Here is a 23,637-nt window from a genome sequence, read left to right as displayed (position 1 = left end):
AGTTTAGCGATCCAAAGATATTCTTGCCTCTGAAGCATTTACCATCACATGCAATTTTGTGTGCTTGTGGATATCTGTGACTGTTGCAAATTTTGTAAGTAGCAAACCCGGTTTAAAAAGTCCAAACCACAAACCCTAAAGCACCGTTATGTCACTAAATCTACAGTTTATATCACCAATACTTCTGTAACATTTTGTAAAATTTTCTCCCAATTTTGAAGGGCAATTGCAGTCATGGAGTAAAAGAAACTAGAAGTGTTCTGGCAACCGAATAAGACAGGACACATTTAGGCCAACAGGGAAAGTAAAAAGAATAAAGCGGGTTGCTTGGCTGGTTCCAACTATTTCACTGTTGATCTTTTTAGCGTTGCTTGTCCTTCCATTTTTATCACAGTATTTCACAGCCAACGCTACAGCAAGCTGAAGGGCACAGATCTGCCCCAAAGTTACTGCTCCCTCAAACCCGAGGGCTGCGGCAGACGGCCACAGGAGCAAGCCCCATCGCCCCGCCTGCCGCGTAGCACCCTAGGTCACTTGGTTTCTGCGGCTTTCCTATGTGCCAGAAACACAAACAAGAATTGGATAGCTCTGGATTCAATTCCTTTTGTGCATCAATTCTGCAATTATTTAATAACTATCGATCGTCTTTGGACAGTCTGAAGCACTGAGTTCAGCAAAGGACACCACAATTCACCATGCTGGAGTCTTCTTACTGGTGGCAATGCGCGAGGAGAAATGTCAACTAAGTCCAAGTCTGTGTATAGTGCAAGACAGAGCTGGAGACAGGAGAGTCATGTTATTCCAGCATTTTACCCAAACCAGTCTTTCCTACTAAATCAGATGAATGCAGAGCTGACTGCTGCGATTTCTGGTATCTTGCTTGTTCAGAGCCCCCCATGGTACTTCTGCAACGGGCAGCACGGTACCATGTGGCCATGGCCCCTAACTCTAACGAGCACTCAAAGGAGGGCACACAAAATGCACGGCTCCTCTTTGCAGGCTGAACTGAAGAGCTCTGGAAATTAAAACAATTTGAAGGCACATGGCTTTTTGTAGTCACATCTCAAAGGAGCTTCACACATATATGGTGAGCTCCAAACCTTGGCTCAGCAAAACACTGATTCGCTCTTGCCATGCCGTGACGGAGGCACAAGTCTCCGGTCCGCCACCACAGGCTCCTCGGTGCTATCTCAGGTCTTGGTGGCCCCCGGTTCTCATCTCATACTCAGCTGCTGGGGGAAGGAGGAGGGTAGAGCAGATCCCATCATCATCCTCTGTGCAGGAGCAGCGACTCTGCTCAGATGCCTTAAAGCTGGGAGCAAATCCCACTTCTTTCCTGAAAAATAATCACCTTTTCCTTGGGTGCTGACTCCCATCACCTCATCCTCTGTGTTTGCAGCCCACCTTGGGAAGAACTGTGGATGAAGGGAGAAAGGTGGCACCACCGCACTTCGAAGTGGTAGCCCTGCATCACGTCACTTTGGGGTAGCGCTTAAAAAATGCCTGAAACTAAACTAATGTCATCAACCTCATTTTACCTTCCCTTGCTGAAAATACCAACATGTGCGTGTGGGTAATTTGTCACGCAATCTAACTTTTGAGAAGATCTCTAATTAAACGAGCCGACCAAAGTCTCCATGGAGAGGCAGTTATGTAAGGGACTTTACTTGCCATTAACTTCCACTGACCAAGGAAACCTGAAACTCTACGGAGGTGAGGCAGAGTAATGGCGCATATAATTTTTATTTAGCAGATGAGAGACAAGCATTACAGGAGAAGTCCTCAGCAATTTCCTCCACTGTCATTCATTTGCCAAGGTTGCTTTAATGAAGGAAAACTCACCGTGTTGCAGTGTGCGCAGGGAACAGACCAAGCTTTCATCCCTTCTGAAGGAGATGTAGCTCTGCATGCAGCGTGCCTATGAGGAACAGCACCTGCCACGCAAGCGCAGGCAAAGCGCACCCAAGCCAGCACCCTGGGTTGACGGGTGCCACGCGCCGGCCGGCAGCGCCCCAGATGCAGGGCATGCTCACTCCTCGCCATTTTGGAGGAGAGCGTAGGGCTGGAGGGGCATCTCCCCCAGGGCTGCTCTGTGCAGAACTGCTGACGCCAGCTCTCTCAAGGTGGATGCTGAGGGTTATATAAATTAATAAAGGAGTTTATGTAATTTTCAGTTCAGTGAGCAGCATTTGTCAAGTTAATTTGTTGTCCGGTTTTGACCCTGCGGTTCCACCTCCGCTTCTGTCTGCTTACAAATGAGGGCAGGCTTCCCACTGAAAAAAAACCAGGAGCTCCTGCTGAGTGGGAGCAACAAGCTCACCGGACACAGCTACGACACTTTCATCAGCATCTGTGTTACCAAAGAACCTGACAGCGTTTCTAAGTGAATTCCAAAAACTAAAAAGATCCCAGAAAATTTTCCACCCAGAGAGCTTTAGGTGGGCAAAGACCTCTGTCTTTCTCCCAGAACAGTTAATTTATCACATCCACATTCACCCCTATAGCAAAACACAGAGCAGCATGGCATTCAGTGTGCCACACACTACCAGCTTAGCCTCTTTCCTAAGGTAAATGGGGAGTATTTTTTTCTTGTCCTGCTTCTCCCCAACATTAATTTTCTTAACAACACAATAAAAATCATTCCTGCCAATTATAATAAGGAACATTTCTAGATTTGCTTTTCTGCTAGAGTTCGCAACCACCTACTTTGCCTAGCCTTAATATTGGCCCAGCATGTATCTAATGAAACGGTAACACCTATTCCAGTTATCCCTTCCCAACACCATGGGGATCTCTTCTCCCACTAACGCTCATGGGAGTTACCCGGGAACTCCCATTATTAACTATATTACAATCATCATGTGCAAGTTCCTGTGTGTCAGTACAAACCTTTTGCTTAACTTCAGGCCAAATTAATTTCCCGTGTGAAAACCTGGAGTTAAGAAAATGCCATGCAGGGGTGACACATTTCTGGCTTTGCTGCCAAAAAGCCTTTTTACATAACCTGTCCCTATCCCACCAGTTTCCTATTCTCAAAGGCCTGTAGATATAAGCAATTTAGGTTCAGCAAAAATTATTCAGGCTGAGCACTGAATGAACTTGTTCAGAATACTATAAATCAAGAGCTGCTAATAATAACCAGAAAATTGTGAAATGAAGATAAACTGTGTTAGACCTCAAAGACAAAGCTGGCCGCTTTGGCTAGGTCAACTTTCACAATGACAAACGTATCTGATACAAAATGAACACAGTTATTAGTCCAGAGACTGAAGATGACTCTTCCACTGGCAGTTACTGGAAACTGCTGTAGAACTTCAGAAAAATCCACTCTGCAGGTTGCAGAGGTTGTGAAGACCTACCTACCTAATCTGCAAAACTTGCCAAAAGAACACAGATTAGAGAAAGATCGGGATAAAAGACCACGGAAAGTATTGGGTTCATTTTCATAAGTGCCTCTAGTTTCCATAACAGACAAATTTTGCGGTGTATTTTGTAAAAATGAAATCTTACTAAGTAGGAGACCATCACACGGCTGCACCAATAAATCTTGACTGTGCTGTGGTGAAAGACTGCTTTATAAAACCCGTTGGATTTGGAGCTGTGCAGACCAGCGAGTACCCCATGCCAGCTCTCCTGTAAAGGCAGTGCTCCTGAACAGCTAGGCTACACCCAGAGCCTTCTGTATTTTCTGGGTGAGCAGATACACTATTCTTCCTATGTGAAGAAAGAAAAGCTTGGTTACGTGAATTTACCGTCTCAGGACATCAGTTTAACTTGGACATCATTCAGCAATCTGGGAGATACAGACCTGAAATCGTGATTTTACTGAAGAGCAAAACCTGCACCTTCGCTTTGATGCACCAGCATTGAGCCAGCTGTTCTCCCAGAAGTTAAGCTTTGTGGTTGGCATTTTTTTTTTCCATTAAAGTTTTACTTACTTGACTTTCATGACTCAAATACTACTGAAAGATCAGAGCGCTGAGTATGTGCTGTTCTCGACTGACACTGTAGTAGTCCCCACGGGCCCTGACTGTGCTAGAGCCAGTGCAAGTAAAGCAAAGCACCAGGGAACTCACTACCTAGCACTGGGAGATTAACCAATACAGCCAGGGAACATCTTTGTGCACTGATAAACCTTCTTTTTTGCCTTTTGCTATCAGGCCGCTGGATTGCTATAGCACAGAGTATCTACATTACAACCGCTCCATGGGATATTTTCAATAAAGTCTCATCTGTGCTTTGCATGCATGAGTAAGAGCTCCTGGGTGTGTCCAAGACCTCAGAGCTTACAGCATTAGTTGTAGGCATCACAAGTCATTTGGTTCCTAAAACATTCTGTGCTTAAAAGCAGCCCTACACCAGAGCCCCCTCCCAGCCCTTCGCTGCTGCATTAGAGCACGTACACACATGTACACCAAGTAACTGCTGGCTGCCCAGAACATCTTCTAAAGGTAAAGACAATGCAAAGCACTTATTCCTGAGTGGGAAAGGACGGAAAATAGTTACTCTGGTTTGCAGAGGTAATATCTATAAAAGCAAGAGCGCAACAGAAACTGGCAGGACCGTAAGGCGCGGATGTGAAAGTGTTATGCCATTTGCTATAAGCACCCTATGCCAACAGCTCATTCCTAACCACATAGTTATTTTACAGACTCCCAGCTATAGACAGCAAATGCAAACTAAAGAATCTCCCTTTTTGGTGAAAAAGGTGTCTTTGGAGATTTGTTTGTTTTGACCAAACGAGCTAAGGAACCTGCTTCCAACACTGATTCGCACTGAGAGCGGGAAGTGATTCTACTCAGTCCATTAGTTCTGGGTTCCAGCACAAGCAAAGGATCTCTCCACGTCAGGCTGGTGCAGAATTTCTTTTTCCTTCCAGCATGACAGTGTGAGGTTACCTGAGGCTCCCTGAGAGCTAACAAGATGAAAGCTCAGCTTCCTTTACACTGGAGAAGAGCAGGAAATTTAAAAGACTCTCCCCAAGGAATGTTAATCCTGTCATTGCAGTTTAAGGTGACATGGTATTTTAAACGCCTGATTCCCACTTTGTCTTTTGCAAAGAAGGTTCAATCTAGAGCATACATGCAGGGAAAAATCTCTGATTACAGAGCCAGTGAAGGAGCCCCAAAAGGTTCCCTCTCCTCTCAACAGAAATTTGCATGAGAACAAGAGGTGCTGCTGTAGAGATCTGGTGCATGTTTTAACCATGGTGATCAATTATAACTAGTCAGCCCCACATTCCACTTAATCAAATCTCACCACATACTGCTGCCCAAAGGATACAGCTGCTCTTTAGCACATCTCTGGTCAGGTTTGACCCAGACATTTCTATGGTATCAAATCCATTTTCACTGTCAGGCTGGTTTTCCACTAGATCAGTCACTTAATTCAACTCACCCCACAACTGCATGAGCCGTACAAAGAGGGGACAAGCAGAGCTAACCAGAACAGGACCGGCCGTTTTGGCAACAGCCCAGTTAGATTAGATTAAGCACGACACAGAGCACTACCCTCAGTCTGGTCAAACATCTCTCCCAGAAGTTGCCATGGAGGTCTAGTAAGGATAACTTTGTCACTGCAGTGGCTCTTAGCTGCTGCAGCGATACCAGAGACAGACTGCATCTTTTGGCTAGTTTGGTTTTCAGGGCAGAAAAATAAAGGACTGGGGAGTGGTTATACCATACTGGGAACAGTGGGCCACATATAACATTTTTTTAGTTCTCTTTGCCCAAACTCTTCTGAAAATGATAGCGTGTTTTATCTTTAAGTACCTAAATAAATGTTCCTAATTAGGATGCAGCAAAAACGACATCAAATTATAAGCCTAAATCTGTATGTATATCAAACATTTGGATGTATCACTTCTCCGAGTGAAAGGAAACCTGCAAAATTGACGTTCTTAAACAAATCACCAATTGTTTTGTTCAGACATGTGAAACGCATAGCAGCGGGGCAGGAGAGGGATAACGCGCTCTGGAATTGCTACGCATAAAGCCCATTGTCCAAGACTGAAACAGACTGTTTGCAAACAGAACACATGCAAAGTCAAAAGAATAAGAAAGTACGTGTTCAATAATCTTTGTAGGCATGTTTTGCCGTAATAAGGTTTTACTTTCTGTTTGGAAGAATACCGTTCAAGCTAGTTGGTGTATGTTCATTAAAATCCATACCGGGTGCAATTCTCATTTAGAGAAACCAAATCCTTATTTAAAATACAGAAACAAAGGACTGCGAGATTGCAGGAGAACGGTGGTGGTCTGGAGTTTACCATACACTGTTATTTTCAATTCCAGTCTGAAATCTAAGAGCTAGTTGTAAAAGTCTCTGAGCATGTTGCTTAAACTTACTCGTAAAAGTAGTCACATCAACTTATGCTACAAAGCTGTTTTGTTATACATTCCTCCATATTGCCCTGGAAAATACCCCAATTACCCAATGCCCATGCAAACATTTAGTAAGTTAACTTTTGCATTGTAGACACTAATATTTCCCTTAATTACAGGTCAAAGATCATTTAGTCATTTCCCCTCCGATCTCCTTAACCTCCTCAAGTTTCCTGGATTTCATAAAAACATTTCCCTTCCCAACATGTTTTAGCTATAAACTTGAAGTTTTCCATTTCCCTACCTGTATTGTAGTGTTCCCACCTTCCAGAAGGGCAATGGCTAGAAGGATGCTCTCATGGAAGACTCTGTCACTGGTGGCATTCATGATGAGATCTATGACCAGGTTGGATGCACCTTCTTTATCCAGATGACACTGGACATCTGCCAAACTCATCTCACCTCGGCTCATCGAACTCGATCCGGAGCTTCCTCCTGTAAAGGTGATCATGAGAAAGAGGCTGAGATTCAAACCCCGCCACCCTGCAGTGACGGCACCTCTCTTCTGGTTTAAATTATTAAGCTATCCCAAGTGATGTGCACACATTTATTAAGTGATGAACTCTGCTCCTAGCATTTCTGCAAGGAAGAGTTTGTAACTTAGAGCACAGATCAGGCATGTTGTAAGATGGGCACTTAACACTGCTTTAACATGTCCGAGTCTGTGGGAGGAGGTGTCCTGAGGAAGGACAGCCTGGGCTGGCAATGGGAAAGGGTTATTGCCACTGCTGCCTTCATTAGCAGCAGAAGATGGACAGAAGGCTGGCGTATTGGAAGAGGATTCTGTAAACAGCGTGGATCCAGGGATGCAAAGAGAGGTAGAGGCTCTGCAGGACCAGTGAGAGGATGGAGAAAAGGCAAGACAAATTCCAGAGGATGGTAAAGCCAACGCTATGCTTCTGTACAATTACAGAACCATGAACTTCATGGATAAACAGACCAAACAAGCTAAGCAGGCAAGAGTTTGTGGAAGAGGCAGGAAGAATGAGAACTGAAGCAAAATGCTCCAGAAAGTGAAAGAGTATAGCAGCAGGCAGCACAACACCAGGACAAATGTAATATATATATCAACTTCAAAAAAGAGGGGGGAATTAGGGGTTTTTGTTTGGTTGTGATTAGGCTTTCTTTCAACAGGATTACCCACAGTCCTTATTGTGAAGAGGCAAAACCCACTGAACTGTATTTTTACAAGATGTGCTTGACATTACTGACTTTCTTAGCAATGGTCTCAAATGAAGTAAACTGCACTTTATAACTGACTTCAAACCGAATTTTTGCTCATCCTACCCCACAAACTCTCTGTAATACAATGAAATGTTTTTGTTTCAGATACGGTTAATAATCTGACATCCCTATGAGCACATTTCCCAAATATTATTGAAAATATTAAATTGATCAGGTTTTCTAAGTACATTCATTCAAAGCAAAGTCACAAAATTCAAGCCAACCCAAGACAGTCTCTGGAAAGTATAAAAAACTCTGCTTGCTTAATTTTAAAGTACTTTCTCAAACGCAGTCAGGAGAGAAATAACACTGCTTGCATCTGCATGAGGAAAAAGCAGTTGACACGATCAGAGACAGGAGAGCAATGCTCTGCTCAGCCTAAAGTGAAATCCCTCAAGGAGACTTAAAACACAGAATCATAGAACAGAATAGTTTGGGTTGGAAGGGACCTCTAAAGGCCATCTAGTCCAACCCCCCTGCCGTGGGCAGGGACATCTGCAACTAGATCAGGTTGCTCAGAGCCCCGTCCAACCTGACCTGGAATGTTTCCAGGGATGGGGCACCCACCACCTCTCTGGGGAACCTGGGCCAGTGTTTCACCACCCTCAGCATAAAAAATTTCTTCCTTAGATCTAAGCTAAACCTATCCCCTTTAGTTTAAAGCCATTCCCCCTTGTCCTGTTGCAACAGACCCTGCTAAAAAGTTTGCTGCCTTCTTTTTTATAAGCCCCCTTTAAGTACTGATAGGCTGCAATAAGGTCTCCCTGAAGAACATGTTGGAGTTTCCAAAGCCAGGAGCAACATGCAAGCAGGACTTCTTCCCCATCCATATGGATAGTTTCTTCTTTTTCGAGATTTCATAGAACAGAACAGTAGGGGGGACCCCTACTGCACCTGTAAGATACCGATTTGTCAGGCAGACACAGACAGACAGCATCTGGCAGGGCAGATCACATGAGCCACTGATGAGCAGGAGCATGTCCTACCTCCTGCCCCGGCTTTGCTGGCGCCTCCGGCAGACAAGGGGCCATTGCCGAAGGTGGTGAGGCTCTCGCGCCGTCCCGCCGGTCTCACGTTGCCATAGTAACGGTTGACCAAAACTTGCCTGAGTGCCTCACCCTTGATTCAAAGAGGATAATGAAATCATGATGTGAGCTTAATGAATAAACAAACTAGTAATATTCAGTAGCAAGGAGACTGCTGTTATCATTAGCCTACTTGCAGTGAGGGAGGGGGAACCGAAACCCTGGAGATTTGGAAAAATCCACTGAGCAACTCCCAGTGTGCTCGGGCAGGCTGGGATGCTGGGGGATCTCATGGGGCTCAAATAAGATTAACAGGTTCCCAGCACCAGAAACAGCTACAGTTCAGTTTTTGTGTAAAGCTTTCTATACAGATCTTATTCTCAAAGAGCTTTTTTTTTTTATTATTAAGATCTATTGTCTCAGTCTTAAATGTAAAAAAGTGGCATCTGTACAGCACCAACACAAAATGAAGAGGAGGATTAGAGAAAGAGTAACATCAGAAATGGTTTTGTGAGCAAGCAGTCCCAGCTTCTCAAACCTATCCTATTTTGACATTTCACCAACGTTACAGGGACGCGCTCTCTTCTCCCCTCCACCACCAACTGATGTGATCTAACGCTGTCAGCCGCCGAGCAGAAACCCGAGCGATCCCCGCCGCAGCATCCCAGCTCTTTGTTTCCCGCGTCCCTGCTGGCAGCTGCCCGAGGCGCTCGGTCACGCCGGCAGTCAGCATCCGAGCACATGAGCCCGTGGACACTGCGGGGCACCGGTCCTCAGATAACCCCGACATCCCGGCCCCGCGCCCCTGGGAGCACCCGGCATGGCCGCACAGAGCACGTGCCGCTGCCGTCAGCAGAGGCCAGAGGAGATCAAAACACCTCCCAAGTTGAATGTTAACCTGCGGACCCTGCACTGCTCTCACTTAAGTCTTTACAGGATTTCCCAGTAATTCAGAGAGCCATACAAAATCTGGCGGTACTGCCAGCAACGGGCAGGCACACCAACACTGCAGTTGGATTAACAGATTTTTATAAGGTCTTTGTGCAAAAAGGAAAACTGGTGATTATTTTAACTGGGAGCTACCGCTCTGCTAATGGCAGCGTGCTGTGGTTACAGCAGTACCACCCTGAGAGGGGAGAAAGGGGATTTAAAAAAAAAAAAAAAAAGAAAGAAAAAATTGATCTAGCCAAGATTGATTTCATGTTAAAAATCTGTCAGGATGAACTGAAGTATCTTGATCTCCATTCACAAAACAAGTGCTTCACACTGATTTTCAGTTGTATTTCAAATGAAATTAGTTGTCTGACTATAGATTCAAAATGTCATTAACTACGAGGTTTAATATTAGCTGTCATGCAAGTGAAGCCTTACTTTTTCAACTTTCACAAGAGGCCTTGAAAACACAAATAAGTAAATGGAACAACATAAATGTGCATTAATTGGCTCATACAAAACTCCAGCACTGCTGCAGCCACAATGCTTTTGATACAAAGCTGGCACCCCCAAAAAGGCAGCTTAGAGAAATCCTTATTCCCCAATGCACTGGAAAGACAAAAACCTGCCTGGAAATTAACAGCCCTCTACTAATTTTCAGACATCGCTTCCAAATGGAGGAGCTCAACACCTGCCTGCAGCTGGTCAGGGATCGCTGCTCTCCCCGCAAGCCTGGTGCTAATGTCAGGGCTCCCACCGTCTGCTTCTTGTCACCACAATTCAGCAGATTAAAAATTGCTCCTCTAGGTTATTAGTGTGAAAGCTGCAGCGCAGGGGCTGCATTTTATGGAATCAGATGGGGACAGGGGAGGCGGCAGGGAGGCAAGATGTAAAATAAACACGAAGAGAGCTTTCCAACCAGCTGTTTCAAAAGTCCCCCCCAAAAAAGAAAAAAAGGCAAGTTACTTTGGAAGCAACAGTAGAAGATGAGCACTTTTCCAAGGGGCATACGCTTCCTATCACCGCTTGGGCCAAATAGTGAACATGTAGGAGAGGCAAGAGACTAAATTCAAAAGCTCAAGCAAAATCTTATCCCAGAGGAGCTACTTTGACTGACAGCGACATGAGAATGTTTAGTACATGATGTAGTGCTTTAACCATCTTTCTGCTCTCAGTCTGGCAGGTAAGGAAGGGTACGTGACAGAACAAGGCCAAGCCAGACAAAAAAAACCTTAACTGCATCTTCCTTCTACATGTGTGCTGATTAGAAAGGCAACTTCATACCCACATAAGCCCTATGCCAAAAATCAAGTTACAATAAGAGTTCCCACATTACCTATTTCCTCTTCTGTTAAACTAAGTGGCTGTCATCATATCAACTGGCATTTAAAACCAGTAATTTTTACTACTTACTACAAAGATAACACACATCAAACCACAAGAAGTGCTGTTCAGTAAACTCCACCTCCTCCTGAATTCAGAAGGGTAACTAAAGCTCCTGGGGTTGTCTCTAGACTTTCCTTCTGGTCTACTGTGGAGCAGAAGGCAACTTCTATTCCATGGTCCAAAGAGTTGGGGTGAGTGGAGAAACCCCACTGGGAGCTCCGGCTCTGAGGACAGACCTGCAGCACCTCCATTGTCTATAGGAGTAGTGTATCCAAAACAGGACAAATAACCAGAAAACACAAGTGGGAACACGTATCAAGCATTTGTTGTTTCTAGTCTGAAAGCGTGCTGATCCACGACTTTGGAGGTTTGGCAATCTGCATTCACTAGCATTTTGAATTCTAACTGCAAAGAAAAACTTTGTTTCCTACAAAATTATTCAAACCCACTGTGTTAGCTAACAAGTATATGTGTATGTGATCAAAGTAGAGGGGAGAAAAAAATAAGTGGTATTTAAGAAATGTTATAATTAATTCAGCTGCAATGCTTGGCTCCAGAACAGTTCTTTAACCATCATGTTACTGTTGTACACCACTTTGATGCGTACAGTATGCAAACAAATATCAGATGTTTGGCGGCAATAAGAAAAATCAAATATGCTACTTAGGGAAAAAAACCCAACAGCATTCAGTTTCATCTGCATTCATCATCAAGGTAAACTAACAGTAAGTAGTACACAAACATTATTGTACATGTATCAGTAAAGCAGATGCAATACACAACTCAGTTTAAGTGGTATCAAAACCCAGTTATAATCTTTAAAACAGAGAATCTTTAATAATATTTTAGAGTGAAGCAGTTATAAGTTACTGCTGTTCTGTTCCCAGCTACAAGAGAAGAAATCGAGAAACAAGCAGTTGTTACTGCTGTTCTGTTCCCAGCTACAAGAGCAGAAGAAATCGAGAAATGTATTAACGACATTGATTTTGTAGCTTGGCTGTTTACGAAGGGGGAGGCATGGCCAAAGCAGGCAAACTCCACAAGCACTGATTAATCTCACTTCATAATCGTGTGATCATCACCAAAGGGGAGTGCTTTGAAAGCGTTAACAGACTAGACCATACTGCTGTTCTGTTCCCAGCTACAAGAGCAGAAGAAATCGAGAAATGTATTAACGACATTGATTTTGTAGCTTGGCTGTTTACGAAGGGGGAGGCATGGCCAAAGCAGGCAAACTCCACAAGCACTGATTAATCTCACTTCATAATCGTGTGATCATCACCAAAGGGGAGTGCTTTGAAAGCGTTAACAGACTAGACCAGGATCTGAGGTTTAATTCAGAGCAGCCAACCACTTGGCTCCTTCCATTTAATACAAGAGAAGGTGCTCCAGCACCCCGTTTTGTAAGCGTCGCTGATTGTTTCGGATTTTCCAAGAGACTGACAGTGAACAGTTAACCACAGAAGTTTCTTACATGACTTACACGTCACTGTTTAAAAGGAAAAGGTAGAGGATTAGTTCTGGAAGTGCTTGACTGCTGTACATACCCTTCTATGATCCTCCAGTTGCCTCTGTGGTAGACTTTGATCAAGCTCCTGCTGTACATGCAGAAATTTCATTTTAAAGCAGAACAACACTAAAGAGACACTAATATTTTTGCACTCATGGAAAATATTAAGGGAAGTGACAGCTGAAAGCAAGGGGGAAGATGAGGAAGATTGACTGACAAGCTATCTAAACATCTGAACATCTGCCCTCAATTAGCTCTGGCAGTACTTAACCAGTCCGCTCCAGCAGACCACCATGGCATGCACGTATGCCAACACATTCTTGTGGATTTAAAGAAAACACAAAGTCTGTCTAATTTTACAGTTACCAGTAACACACCAAAGTTTTTAAGAACTCAAACCATGCATGCCCATGCATACATATACACAGACACACACACACACACAAACACCCCATCCCACTATACGCACACTTCTGGAGGAAGTGTAGGTACTTCAACGTATCTGACCGTGGTCAATGAAGCTCTTTTGAGACTGCGGAGGGCCTCTGAAAAAAAACTGTGGGATTTCCGTTCCAATGCCATGGACTTCAGTGGGGTTTCACTAAACGAAGTCCCTATACATGTGCGTGTTTCTAAAACAAATCTCTCATTTCAGATATTAATTTTCAGGAATGGAACTTCCACTTTGTAAACCTGAAGTACGTTGCGTTTTTGCTGCTTTAAAGCATTCTGAAAATGTGTAGGAACAATCGCTCTATACAGGGACCCATCTTAAACCAGGAGCCACCTCCCAAACATCTCAAAGTCATTCTATGACCACTCAGAGTTTCAGTTTACATTTAAACACTATTCCACAAAAATTACAAATACAAAGGTCTAAACCATCACAAACTACATTTTTTTCTTCATGATTTCAAAACATATTTATAATCTTCACACCTATATAGCTCACAGAATTGCCACTGTCCTAGATTTAGACTTCCACGTTGTTTCACTTAGATTTGCACTGGTATAGCACCCAGTTGTACAATCTACCAATGCCATCTCTGGATGTCCCATAATTTCAAAAAAAATTTGAGATTTCATAAATTCTTATGTCTTCATTTCAGCAAATAATCTGTCTTATGCAAACTAATGCTGGGGTATCTCATAAAGGAAATGTGCCTACATATCCAATTCACTATAGAGTTAGTAAACCTTGGACACGTGAAGTGACCATTAGCTGTTTCACGGTGGCATTTGAAATGGGACACCCAGCTGCTCTGGGATTATGAAGTTTCCACTAACTTCTGACAGCTCCATTTCCTAATCAAAGTTTTTAAATATGTGAGACAAAGGGAAAACCAAATTCTGTATTAGCAAAATGAGACTTTGTTTCTCTGGCTCCTAATGCAGGGGGATTTGAGAGGAGACTTTTCAAACAGTGCCTCCCTTAAAAGCATAAGGGAAATGGCTGAAGGGAACAGAGATTTGGGACTGGTTTACATGATTTTTTTGTATTTTCAGACTATCACACTGATGCTGTATTGCATTAAACCACTTCAACAAATCTACTTATTTTTCACTAACACCACGCAGGAACACACATTTCACAGGGTGTTTTTAACAACAAGACACTCCACCAGGACTACTTCAAAACACCAATATTTGCCTGTTGTACAAATATAGGTGGGTGACACACCTCTACAGAGCTTTCCGTTTCTGGAGGTTGCGGCAGCTAGTTGAAAGTAAAATGCAGAAAAATTAGTCATTCTTCAAGAATCTTTCATCCCAACAGAAATCTAGTGGTCAACACTTAGGGGAAGGGAGCTAGCAAAGCACTTGACTTAGCTGAATCATCACAAATGAATTATAGCCATAATTACTGTTTACACCCTCCCACCCACCCAGCTCCTAAAAGGGCTACATCTTGAAAATTTAACAGGTATTCTTTGAACATCCCAAACTACTTTGCATGAACACAGAGGCACAAGCAAAAAGCTTTAGTTGCAGGTGCACACAGGCCTGCGATGCAGAAATGCACTTTTGGGCAGCCTGCTCGGACCGCGCACCCGGGACCTGCGACTCGCAGAGGGCCAAGGCAGTACACCCATCCCCAGTGGGGAGGAGGAGGAGGAAGCCAGGGCTACATGTCACAGAAAGGCAGCAGACTTACAACGTTAGTTTAAAAAAAATGCTTTCAGCGGATTCTCATTTATAAACATACTTTTCCCGAGACAAAAGATACGTGATACAGCACCAAACACGAGCAACGAAATAAGAGGCTTAACGGTGACAGCTTTTCAAATTTAAAATGCTGATCATCACATTGAAACAGATGAAGACGAGCAACTTTTATCTAGTAGAGCTTAGACATACAACAGAGACCTAAACATTCAAATGAAACTGCCTACTAAATCGTGAGTAAATTGATTTAACTTCTCAGGAACAGACACTAAGAAATAAGACAAGGACGATACAGTAATTCCAAATTAAGTCAGCCACTCAGTGTCCATGTCTGCCTAGAGGGCACATGAACTAGACAGACAAATCAGGCATAGACTGGGAGAGCGACCGTGGTATTTTAACCTGATAGCCGCTGCAGCCTAGGAAATGCATAGCAAAGAGAGGGGAAGGCCACGGGATCCAGAAGTCTAAATATGGAGAGACTCCGCTTCCCAGGAAGGAGCCAGGGGAGCGAGCGCTTCCCCTGCGGTGCTCCATGGGCAGGGGCTCCTTGGCCAGGAAGAACCGTTCTCCTAATGGTCTTTTCTCCTGGCTAATTCACACGGCCTTTGGTACACCGTTTCCTTGCATTGTCACCACTCTTGGAAACTTTACAAGCATGCAAACCATTTCTCTTTTGGCCAAATTGAAGCAGGGAGTATTTAAGCCAGAGGACCAAAAGTTAACAGGAAGAACCTCATTTACGCAGAGGAACACACAGTTCCTGCGCAGCCCGCTTTGCGCACCCTTGCTGCTTGTAGGCTGGACGCTGGAAACTCCGTATCAAGTCATTAGGGAGTCCAGGCACACTGTTCTGATTGCAGACACCGTCTGCACAACTTGCTTCAGAGCAAAGCATAAAATTCCTCCATTCTTAAGTAGTCAACAGCAGCAAGGAAATTGTGCATATTCCCCTGTAAGGGAAGTAAGTTACCTTCCTTCCAGGGAAGGGGAGACTGAAGCTGGCAGGTCAAGTGGACACCACTGCCACAAGATAACGTACTGGACTTATGATTCCCAATGAAAGCTTCTTTATTCCTGGGCTTATACTATGACCCCAAATTAATCAAACATATGTGTACACTTTGGGGCTGAAAACCAGCACAGACGAAGAATCAGCATGAAATTAGTTTGATCTTTCCAACTTAAACTGGAGAAGGAAAAAGCACATATTCTAGCTAGCAAATTCCTGCGCCTTCCCACTGTAGCACAGACAGCATGTATAAATAGATCAGCATGTTAGAACCAGCCCCACAAACTCATCTGCAAGCAAAAGCTACTGCCCTTGGCAATGCTCGGATGGATCATTCCAAATAAGCATGGCCTTCAGCAATCTTTCAGTAAGAATATAAACTCCAAATACTGAAATTGTTATTCTTTCAGTCAAAATGGGTTAAAATAGCAAAGAATTATTGAGCTATAGTTACTGTGCTACACTTTGCAGTATCCTGTGTGCTGCAACAGCAAAGTATCAGCTTATGCTTGACAAGAAGGATTGAATAGGGTGGGAGAGTAGACCGAAGTAGTAATTTTGCTAGATTTCTTGTGCCTCCATATACCTCAGCTCCCCACCTAGAACAAAAGTGATGGTTTGGGGGGCAGGGGCAAGTTTGTGGAATACCAAGACACTTCACTAACAGCAGCCAGGTGAGTGCCACGGACACACTGGCCAGCTTTTAAACTGGAATGTTGTGGGTGGCCGGGTGAGAGAAGAGTACATCATCTTTACTTTTTACTAGCAGTAGCAAAAGTTCCATTCAACTTGCTGTGCAAAACCCCCTCTTCCTTTGAAGTTTCCATTCCCGCAAGGCTGGCAAATAAACCACTCATCATTAGCCGTAATGGGAGAATTACAATTTCTTTGACCTGCTGGTGACTGTAATGCTTCTAGCATCCATTTCCCCAACACAGACTACGTGTGTTTCCCAGAATGGTTTTTATCTGACTCAACAGTGGATGTATCCACCTCAAAAACCACCAAAGCAAGTGACAACTCAAGTTGAGATGTAATGAGTTCACACTTATGAGATATGGAAAAGGTTTCACTCCTTTTCCTTTATGGTTTTGAGGAAGGTATGAAAGTTTTATTTTCATTTGCTTTCAAAGTAACAATCAAGATGAAAGTTGTCTAATTCAAACAATTAGCACTGTGGATAAAAAAAGTGGAAACGGTTTGAGAAAATGCAGAAAGATTTTCATTCAGGTTTAAAGCCTCAGGATTGCTTTTCTCAATTTTTTTTTTTTAAACTCACCTATGTAGTAAACATCCAGAACACTGAGCGCTAAAAAGGCCTGAAATGCATTTAAAAGGCAGGTGGAGATTCCAGTTCACATAGACTGGGTCTGCTCCAGATAGTGGCTTCAGCAGAACAGGATGGAAAATATCTCATATTGTAATGTTACAAATGGGTGGGAAATAATCTTATCAGAAAAACCTGCATGTTTGTGTGAGCGCACACACACATAAACACTTTCAAAAACCTGATCCTTTTCTCTTCAGCCTCACCAAGCTTTGGCATTTTGACAAAATAATGGACAAAGCAGCACACTTATAAGCACAAACTTCCTCCACTTCAGGCCATCTCTGAGTTCAAAGGATTGAGAGGTGACAAACCTCAGAGTGCTTAACTTCCACAGGCTGATGCCATTTTCCAAACTACCACACATCTCCTTTAGATCATTTTCCAATCAGTACCTAAATCGGATACAAAGATGACTAGCTGGGACAAGGAAATAATAAACTGACACCTGTCCTGGGAGGTCTTCAAGATCAGCCTGAGCATTTTGAAGCAGCTTAGTCAAACCAAATTGATTTGGTTCAGTAGAGAAGCAATGGCGAGAAACGAGATGCCCTGCGCTGTGCAGGAAGTTGGGTTAAATTACTGAGCAGTCCCTTCTGGTCCTGAAACCCGTGAATTCAGGAGCCAGCCCAACTCCGTGCATGTGACAACTAATTATCGGGGTGGCGGGGAGAGAGATTTGGCACAGAGGAAGAAATCAAAAGGGGAAAAACACAACTACAGAGTCCGTCAGCCAAAGATCACATTAAGCTTTTGATAGCTAGGTTGTATATATCCAGATGCAAAGAACTACAGTGAAGATCTCAGATATACGTTATTCTGAAACCATTGCCCTCTGCTTCCTCTGCCTCAGCTCTTGCACAACCACCTCCTGTATCAGCTGGAGTTCCAGTGGGACTGGCTGTTTAGATACAGTCCTGGAAGTCCCCTTCCACTTTTTCCTCCCTTTTCTGAATTTCTCCTCTTTTCTCTGTGAAATACATCCAGTATAGCTCTTACTTGATAGACACACAGCAAAAGCACCAGCTCATCTGATTCATGACAACAGACCAGAGCACAAATTATGTTGCTGTCCTTCATGACCCTTCAATAATACCAGAAAACTCCACATAGGTTACCTGCTTGCCAAGTCTCCTTTATAAGGCCAACACTGTTACCTTGTAGAACTGGGAAAAAAATTGGATAGGAAATTTCTAGCCTCTGCAGATGATATGTAGGTGTTTGTCAAACATGCATTTGACTTGCTGTGGATAAGTTTCAGGGCAGAGGGGAATAACTGGGAACCAAGAGCACTGAACTGCTTTGACAAGCTTCCCACATTACAGTTTACCATTGTAACAGACCTGCATCAAAGTTGCCAGGCACTGTATTTTTAGTGATGGAGGATCTCACACCTGCATAAATTAAGAGGTAGCACGAGATGTGAAGCAGCACCTTGTCCTGGCATGGGCTCCTCTGAGCCGTGCAGCTCTCCCAGCCCACGCAGAAGGCATACGGGATTTATGGGGGCAGAGGCAGCCCCCCAGTTCCCACCGGCACGTGATGGAGCAGCAACCACACGCTTACACCCCCTCGCCTCGCCACTGCGGCGCCCACCCAGATTGGGGACATGGCTAAACTTCCCCCCCCCTTATCTCAGTGAATTTGTAGAAACTTTGTGCACTGCCAGACGATGAGGTGGGAAATTTGGCGTAAGGGCTGTCAGCGCCTGCACTGAAAGGTCACCGAGATCTGCCTACAGGAATGCCTTCTCTCATTTTCCAGCGTTTTCAGTTGAGAAAGCATGTTTTACTTGGGCTGGGGCTTTTCTGGTGTTAGAGACCTCTGTCTCTGATACACCACTGACCTTCAATGGGAGTGCAATCACGTGCTTCTCTTTAAATTCTCAATCTTGCAGGTCTTTTACAATAACTGAATATAGTAAGAACTATCTTCACTACACATTTTACATTAGCAGTTTTAATTAACTGGTAAGATGGTGTAAATATTTTTTTTTTTTTGTTACAAATAACTACAAGAAATGTTCCAGTCTCCTTTTCCAAAGAACTCACCAATTCCAGTTCATGCAATAAAAACAGTCCAAAGATTGCAGGATTTCTGAAGGAAAAAAAATATAAGACAGCCCACAAATATTTATGAGAGCCTGCATTTCCTCTGCTTGAGACATAACAAGTGAAGCACTGTCTAGGTGCAAAAATACACAAGAGAAATGACTGTGGAATAAGCTCTCTCTACAAGGAAAATAATTTATAAGTGCATCTCTCCAGCACTTAAGAGGTTAATAAATTTTCCAATTCCAATCAGAAGATGCATAAAATAGCACATATTTTGCAACTTACTCAGCCATCGTAGTTTTAGTTTATCATTGATAAAGAGCACTGAGAAGGTTACTTCAGTCAACCCCTTTGAATCAGGACTTTCCATTCCCTTTTCACCCACTTGAAACTTCAAGACCAAAGTGAAGAGGTGAAAAAAAAAAAAACCCCAAACTATATTGAGTGGGTCTGCAGGTGTATTTTGCTGGATACTGTTTTATCAGTAGCATAAAGAAGTGTCATTACTGAATAAAAATAGAAAAACCCCAACAACAAAAAAAACCCTGGGGTTTTACTTAATTCAGTTTTTTAAATTCAAATCCTAAAAAGGACTAAATAATTACACGGGAAAACTCCGGGTGGTTATAGACTTTTGCTGGATTTGGTCCTTTCGGTGTTTGCTGGCCGCTGCCCAGGGCCCCACCAGCCCCGCAGGGGGGAAGCAGCAGAGCACCCCCTCTTCACCCTGAAAAACAGAATCCAGATCCAACGGCGTGGGACCGGCGGTCATGGGATTTTTTTTTGCCCCACAGGCACGGCAGCACCGGCCGCAGGCTCAGGGGCCGGCAGCCCCGGCGCAGCCCGCGGTGACTGTAAACATCTCCACCGCATTTATTGGCAATTACCGCTGAAGGTCACACATCAGCAGCAGGCCTAAATTCCAAGAAAAAAAGCTGTTCTTATGTAACTGCTGCCTGAATGTTGGCAGGTGCCCAGCGGAGCAGCTCACTGCAATGTGGCTTGGAGGGGGGGAAAAGGGAAAAAAAAAAAAGTAGGACATCTCCCAGCCACATTCAGCATCCTGAGCATGCCACCTGCAGGTCAGCACTAACACTTCTCTCCTTTTCAGTCCATAAAATATTAATGTGTTTCTCTAGGATGTATGCATTTTGGTGTCCAAGACTCGCACTGCAGGTGGAAACTGGGCCATGCTGTCCCCAAATGCCTATCTGGACCCAGGAGAGCGGACGGGAACGTCTCGTTGCAAACAGAAATGCCTCAGCGGGGAGGGAGCTGTGCTGCCTGAGCTGCCCTGGACCACAGGGAACCCACGGTGGAGCTCACCATCTCAACCTCTGTTGGGAAACGCCGCAATTTCTGCATTTGTATCATGCCTGGACTTTTTAGAGGGTTGAGGATTAAATTAAAAGTAAATTAAGCTGTTGTGTCTAATTACAACTGGGGTTTAGTTATCGCTGCTGTGTGAAGATTCACACTTGATGGCACTTGAGGCAAATTTAGCTTGGTCCTGAACCTCTTCTCGAGACACCAGCATTGTCAACAGCTCTACCAAGAACAGGATTACAGCAGTTCCAGCCCAGTAAGGAGTCAATCAAGAGATACTCAGCCCAAGGGCTTTTATAGACAACGCGCCAGTGCCCTGCCTTGGGGGTTTCTACTTTCTTTATTACTTGAGAAACCTGCACAGAGCCAATGCTAAGACCACCCTATTTAGCTCTTTAGCTCGAGTCAGACCCCTTCAGCTCCTAACGCCTGCCCGATACTGCAGGAGAGCCCGTGGAGCCAGAGAAACAGGAGTCCTGCTGCAAACCGAAAGACAAGCTCTGAGCACACAACTCCCCAAAATCAGGACAAACCCCAAACCAGGCAGATTGCAAGTAAGGTGCAAATAAGGTGCAAAATGGTTTACAGTTTCCGATGGTTTTGGTTTTCTATCAAAACAAATTGTGCTTTTCATCCATCTTTCAAGATACCTTTTCTGCTCTTTATTTTAATACTAGTCTTACGCAGCCCCTATCCCAAAGGTCTGTGCACTTCTACGAGTTTACAGGAACCTGAATGTTTTGGGAATATGGCAAGATGACTCTCATTCTTAGTGTATCCTAATTTCTGTCCCCAGAAGAAAAACCTTTTACACAAATCCTGCCACAACAGCAGATGGTGCAGAATTCAAAACACATCTACAAGAGCTTAAAGATGCTATCACTATTATTTCTGCCAGACCAGATCATGGTCCTCAGACTATAGTAATAGATGTTGAAAACTAACACCACACTACACCGCTTCTCTGTGGAAAACTACAGTTCCTTCCTCTCCCTCATTTCCAACAAAAAGGGAATTCCAGATGAACCCCTCAACAGAAAGCACGTGAACTAGGCCAATAAGCATTCAACTGTACTACCCTCCCCTTCGTTTCCACAACACTTCTCCAGCACTGCAAATACTCCAGCAACCCCAACGGCTCAGCCAGGCATTTGCTGGGGGTGCTGCTGACCTTGCGCTCAGGTCGCAGCGTTCACCATCCTTCCTGTTCTGCGGGGGATTTCCTACCATCGAGGTGAATTCCAGCATTATTCACCCAGTTAAAAGGGCACTCCCTTTCTTCACTCGCAAGAACGTTAAGGGGGACTGGAACGCTGACTCTCTATCATGACTTTCAGTAACAAGTGCATGGACCTCCTGGCATTTTATTATTTGGATTTTTATTTTTATTATTTGGACCCACCGCTCACTGAAATTACCTTGCAGTAAGCAACTAAGATATATAAATCTATGTATACAATCACATAAATACTACGAAATCACGCTATGAGATGGTTACTTTAATAGCATTTTACCCTGAGGGAGTATAAAGCATTTCAGCTGATCAGAAAAGTTAAATTGTGCAGAATTCGACAGAAAGGGAAGTTAATAATTTTACTCATAATGGAGATTTCTGTATTCTTTGCCCTAAATGTTTAGTTTCCAGGGTTGACAAGGGGGGAAAAAAAAGGAACGCCCAGGATTTCCGTTGAGACTTGTCAGTGGTTCAAGCCCTGTCTCAATCCCTTTCTATACGCAGCCAGCACTCGTTGCCGATGGTTATAAACACACCTGCTCCCTCCACGCAGTTGCTCCACTGAGGAGCAATAAAGTTCCTCCTGTGCAGCCTCCAGACCAAATCCTAAATTGCTCCACACACTCTGGCTGATTTATTGCAGGCAGAGACAGCACACAGCCAGGAACTGAAGGGGAAAGTTTCATATTATGACTTAATTTGCAATTAAACAATTCAAGTTTGAAGTTTCTCCAAGATAAAATTATATATATATATATGCTATTCCTGGGAAGCTGTAGTGCCACATAATCTAAGGGGTCTAGCGCCCGACAGAGGCGTTAATGTGCTACAGATTAACTTTTCAAAAACACAGCACGCTGCTGGTGCGTAAACCAAAAATCTTGCTTTATAAAGAGAAAGAGAAAATAATTACACCAGAGGTCAGACACCGCAGCACCTCTGTAACTATATAATACTAGAAGTTTGGTGTGAAGCTTGAAGACACACCTGAGATGTCTCATACTAGCACAGGTCAGAGGCGATGGCAGTGTAGTAAATGGACTCATGCCACACGAACTGCTGTCCTTCAGACCAAAACCAGACTCTCACTCTGCAAACATCCTACCCATCAACTATCTTCTACACACACTAACGGGAAGGGCACCTTAAGAGCAGAAAATTTCCACCAACAAACAGAAGGGTGAATACTCTGAGCAGCTTTAGCTGAGGATTTCCTGATAAAGAGTTTTTTGTTGAAGCTGAAACTGGTGATGGGAAAGGTGTCTCAGACCCTTGTGCCGGACCTTCTGCTCCAGCCTGGAGAGGGGACCCCAGCGCATGCCGGGATGATGGTGATGGCACTGACCTGCGGCACAGCAGGGGCCTGAGCATCCCAACCAGAGGCTAGGTTAAAAACAAACCAAAAAAGCCACAACTCCGGTTTGTTCTCGCAAGGAATTCTGCTCCTTCCCTCCCCTGAAAGCCCTGCTGAACAGAAAAGACCCTCCAACCCAACCCTGAGCGATGTGTACACTTTTTGGTCTACTTTTGTGACAAATAGTTTGGATTTCAAATCCATTTCAGCAGGCAAGGTCCCCAAATATTATTTGGTTTTCAGAATGAAGTTCACCCAGGTGAATTCCGCTGATCAACATAAAAATTAACAAGTTCTACAGAAAGCAATTTATAGCGTATTTCATTATCTACTGTATTGAATAAAGAGCAGTAACATTTTAAGCATTTTAAGTGGTTGAATTTTGTTCCAAATAAAAGGTTGGCTTGGGAGAGAACGCAGGAAACAAAGTGCAGAGAGGAAAATATTTCTTTTTTCCCCTGGTATTTCAAGTAAAATAAGGTGCCAGTCAATCACTTTCTCAGTATTATACATTTATGCAAATTTTAGCGCCCACACTTTTTTTTTTTAGCTGGATGAGGAAGTTGCAGCAGCAGAGGCAGCTCAGCCCCCTCCCTCCACACCGTGCACCAGTGCCCAAACCAGACACACTGCTTTTAAAAGTCCTTAGAAAGCTTAATTTCAGTTAAACTGAAAGTTCTCACTCAAATATGGCTTTTCCGCC

At 43.9% G+C, this 23,637-nt stretch overlaps 1 protein-coding gene across 1 annotated transcript in view; it reads right to left on the bottom strand.

Moving 5' to 3' along the window:
• The window catches only part of ITPR1 (inositol 1,4,5-trisphosphate receptor type 1), a 167,325-nt gene that overhangs the window by 56,886 nt on the left and 86,802 nt on the right, over positions 1-23,637 (bottom strand). Inside the window, exons 37-38 of the mRNA XM_019473245.1 lie at positions 8,594-8,726; positions 6,628-6,818 (exon numbers count right to left, since the gene is read on the bottom strand). Of these exons, the coding sequence (XP_019328790.1) occupies positions 6,628-6,818; positions 8,594-8,726 (324 nt within the window). The remainder of the gene's footprint in view (positions 1-6,627; positions 6,819-8,593; positions 8,727-23,637) is intronic.

This window comes from Aptenodytes forsteri, unplaced genomic scaffold (genome assembly GCF_000699145.1).
Source record: "Aptenodytes forsteri isolate BGI_AS27 unplaced genomic scaffold, ASM69914v1 Scaffold267, whole genome shotgun sequence".
Classification (NCBI taxonomy): Eukaryota; Metazoa; Chordata; class Aves; order Sphenisciformes; family Spheniscidae; genus Aptenodytes; species Aptenodytes forsteri.
This window is presented reverse-complemented; position numbering and strand designations above follow the sequence as displayed.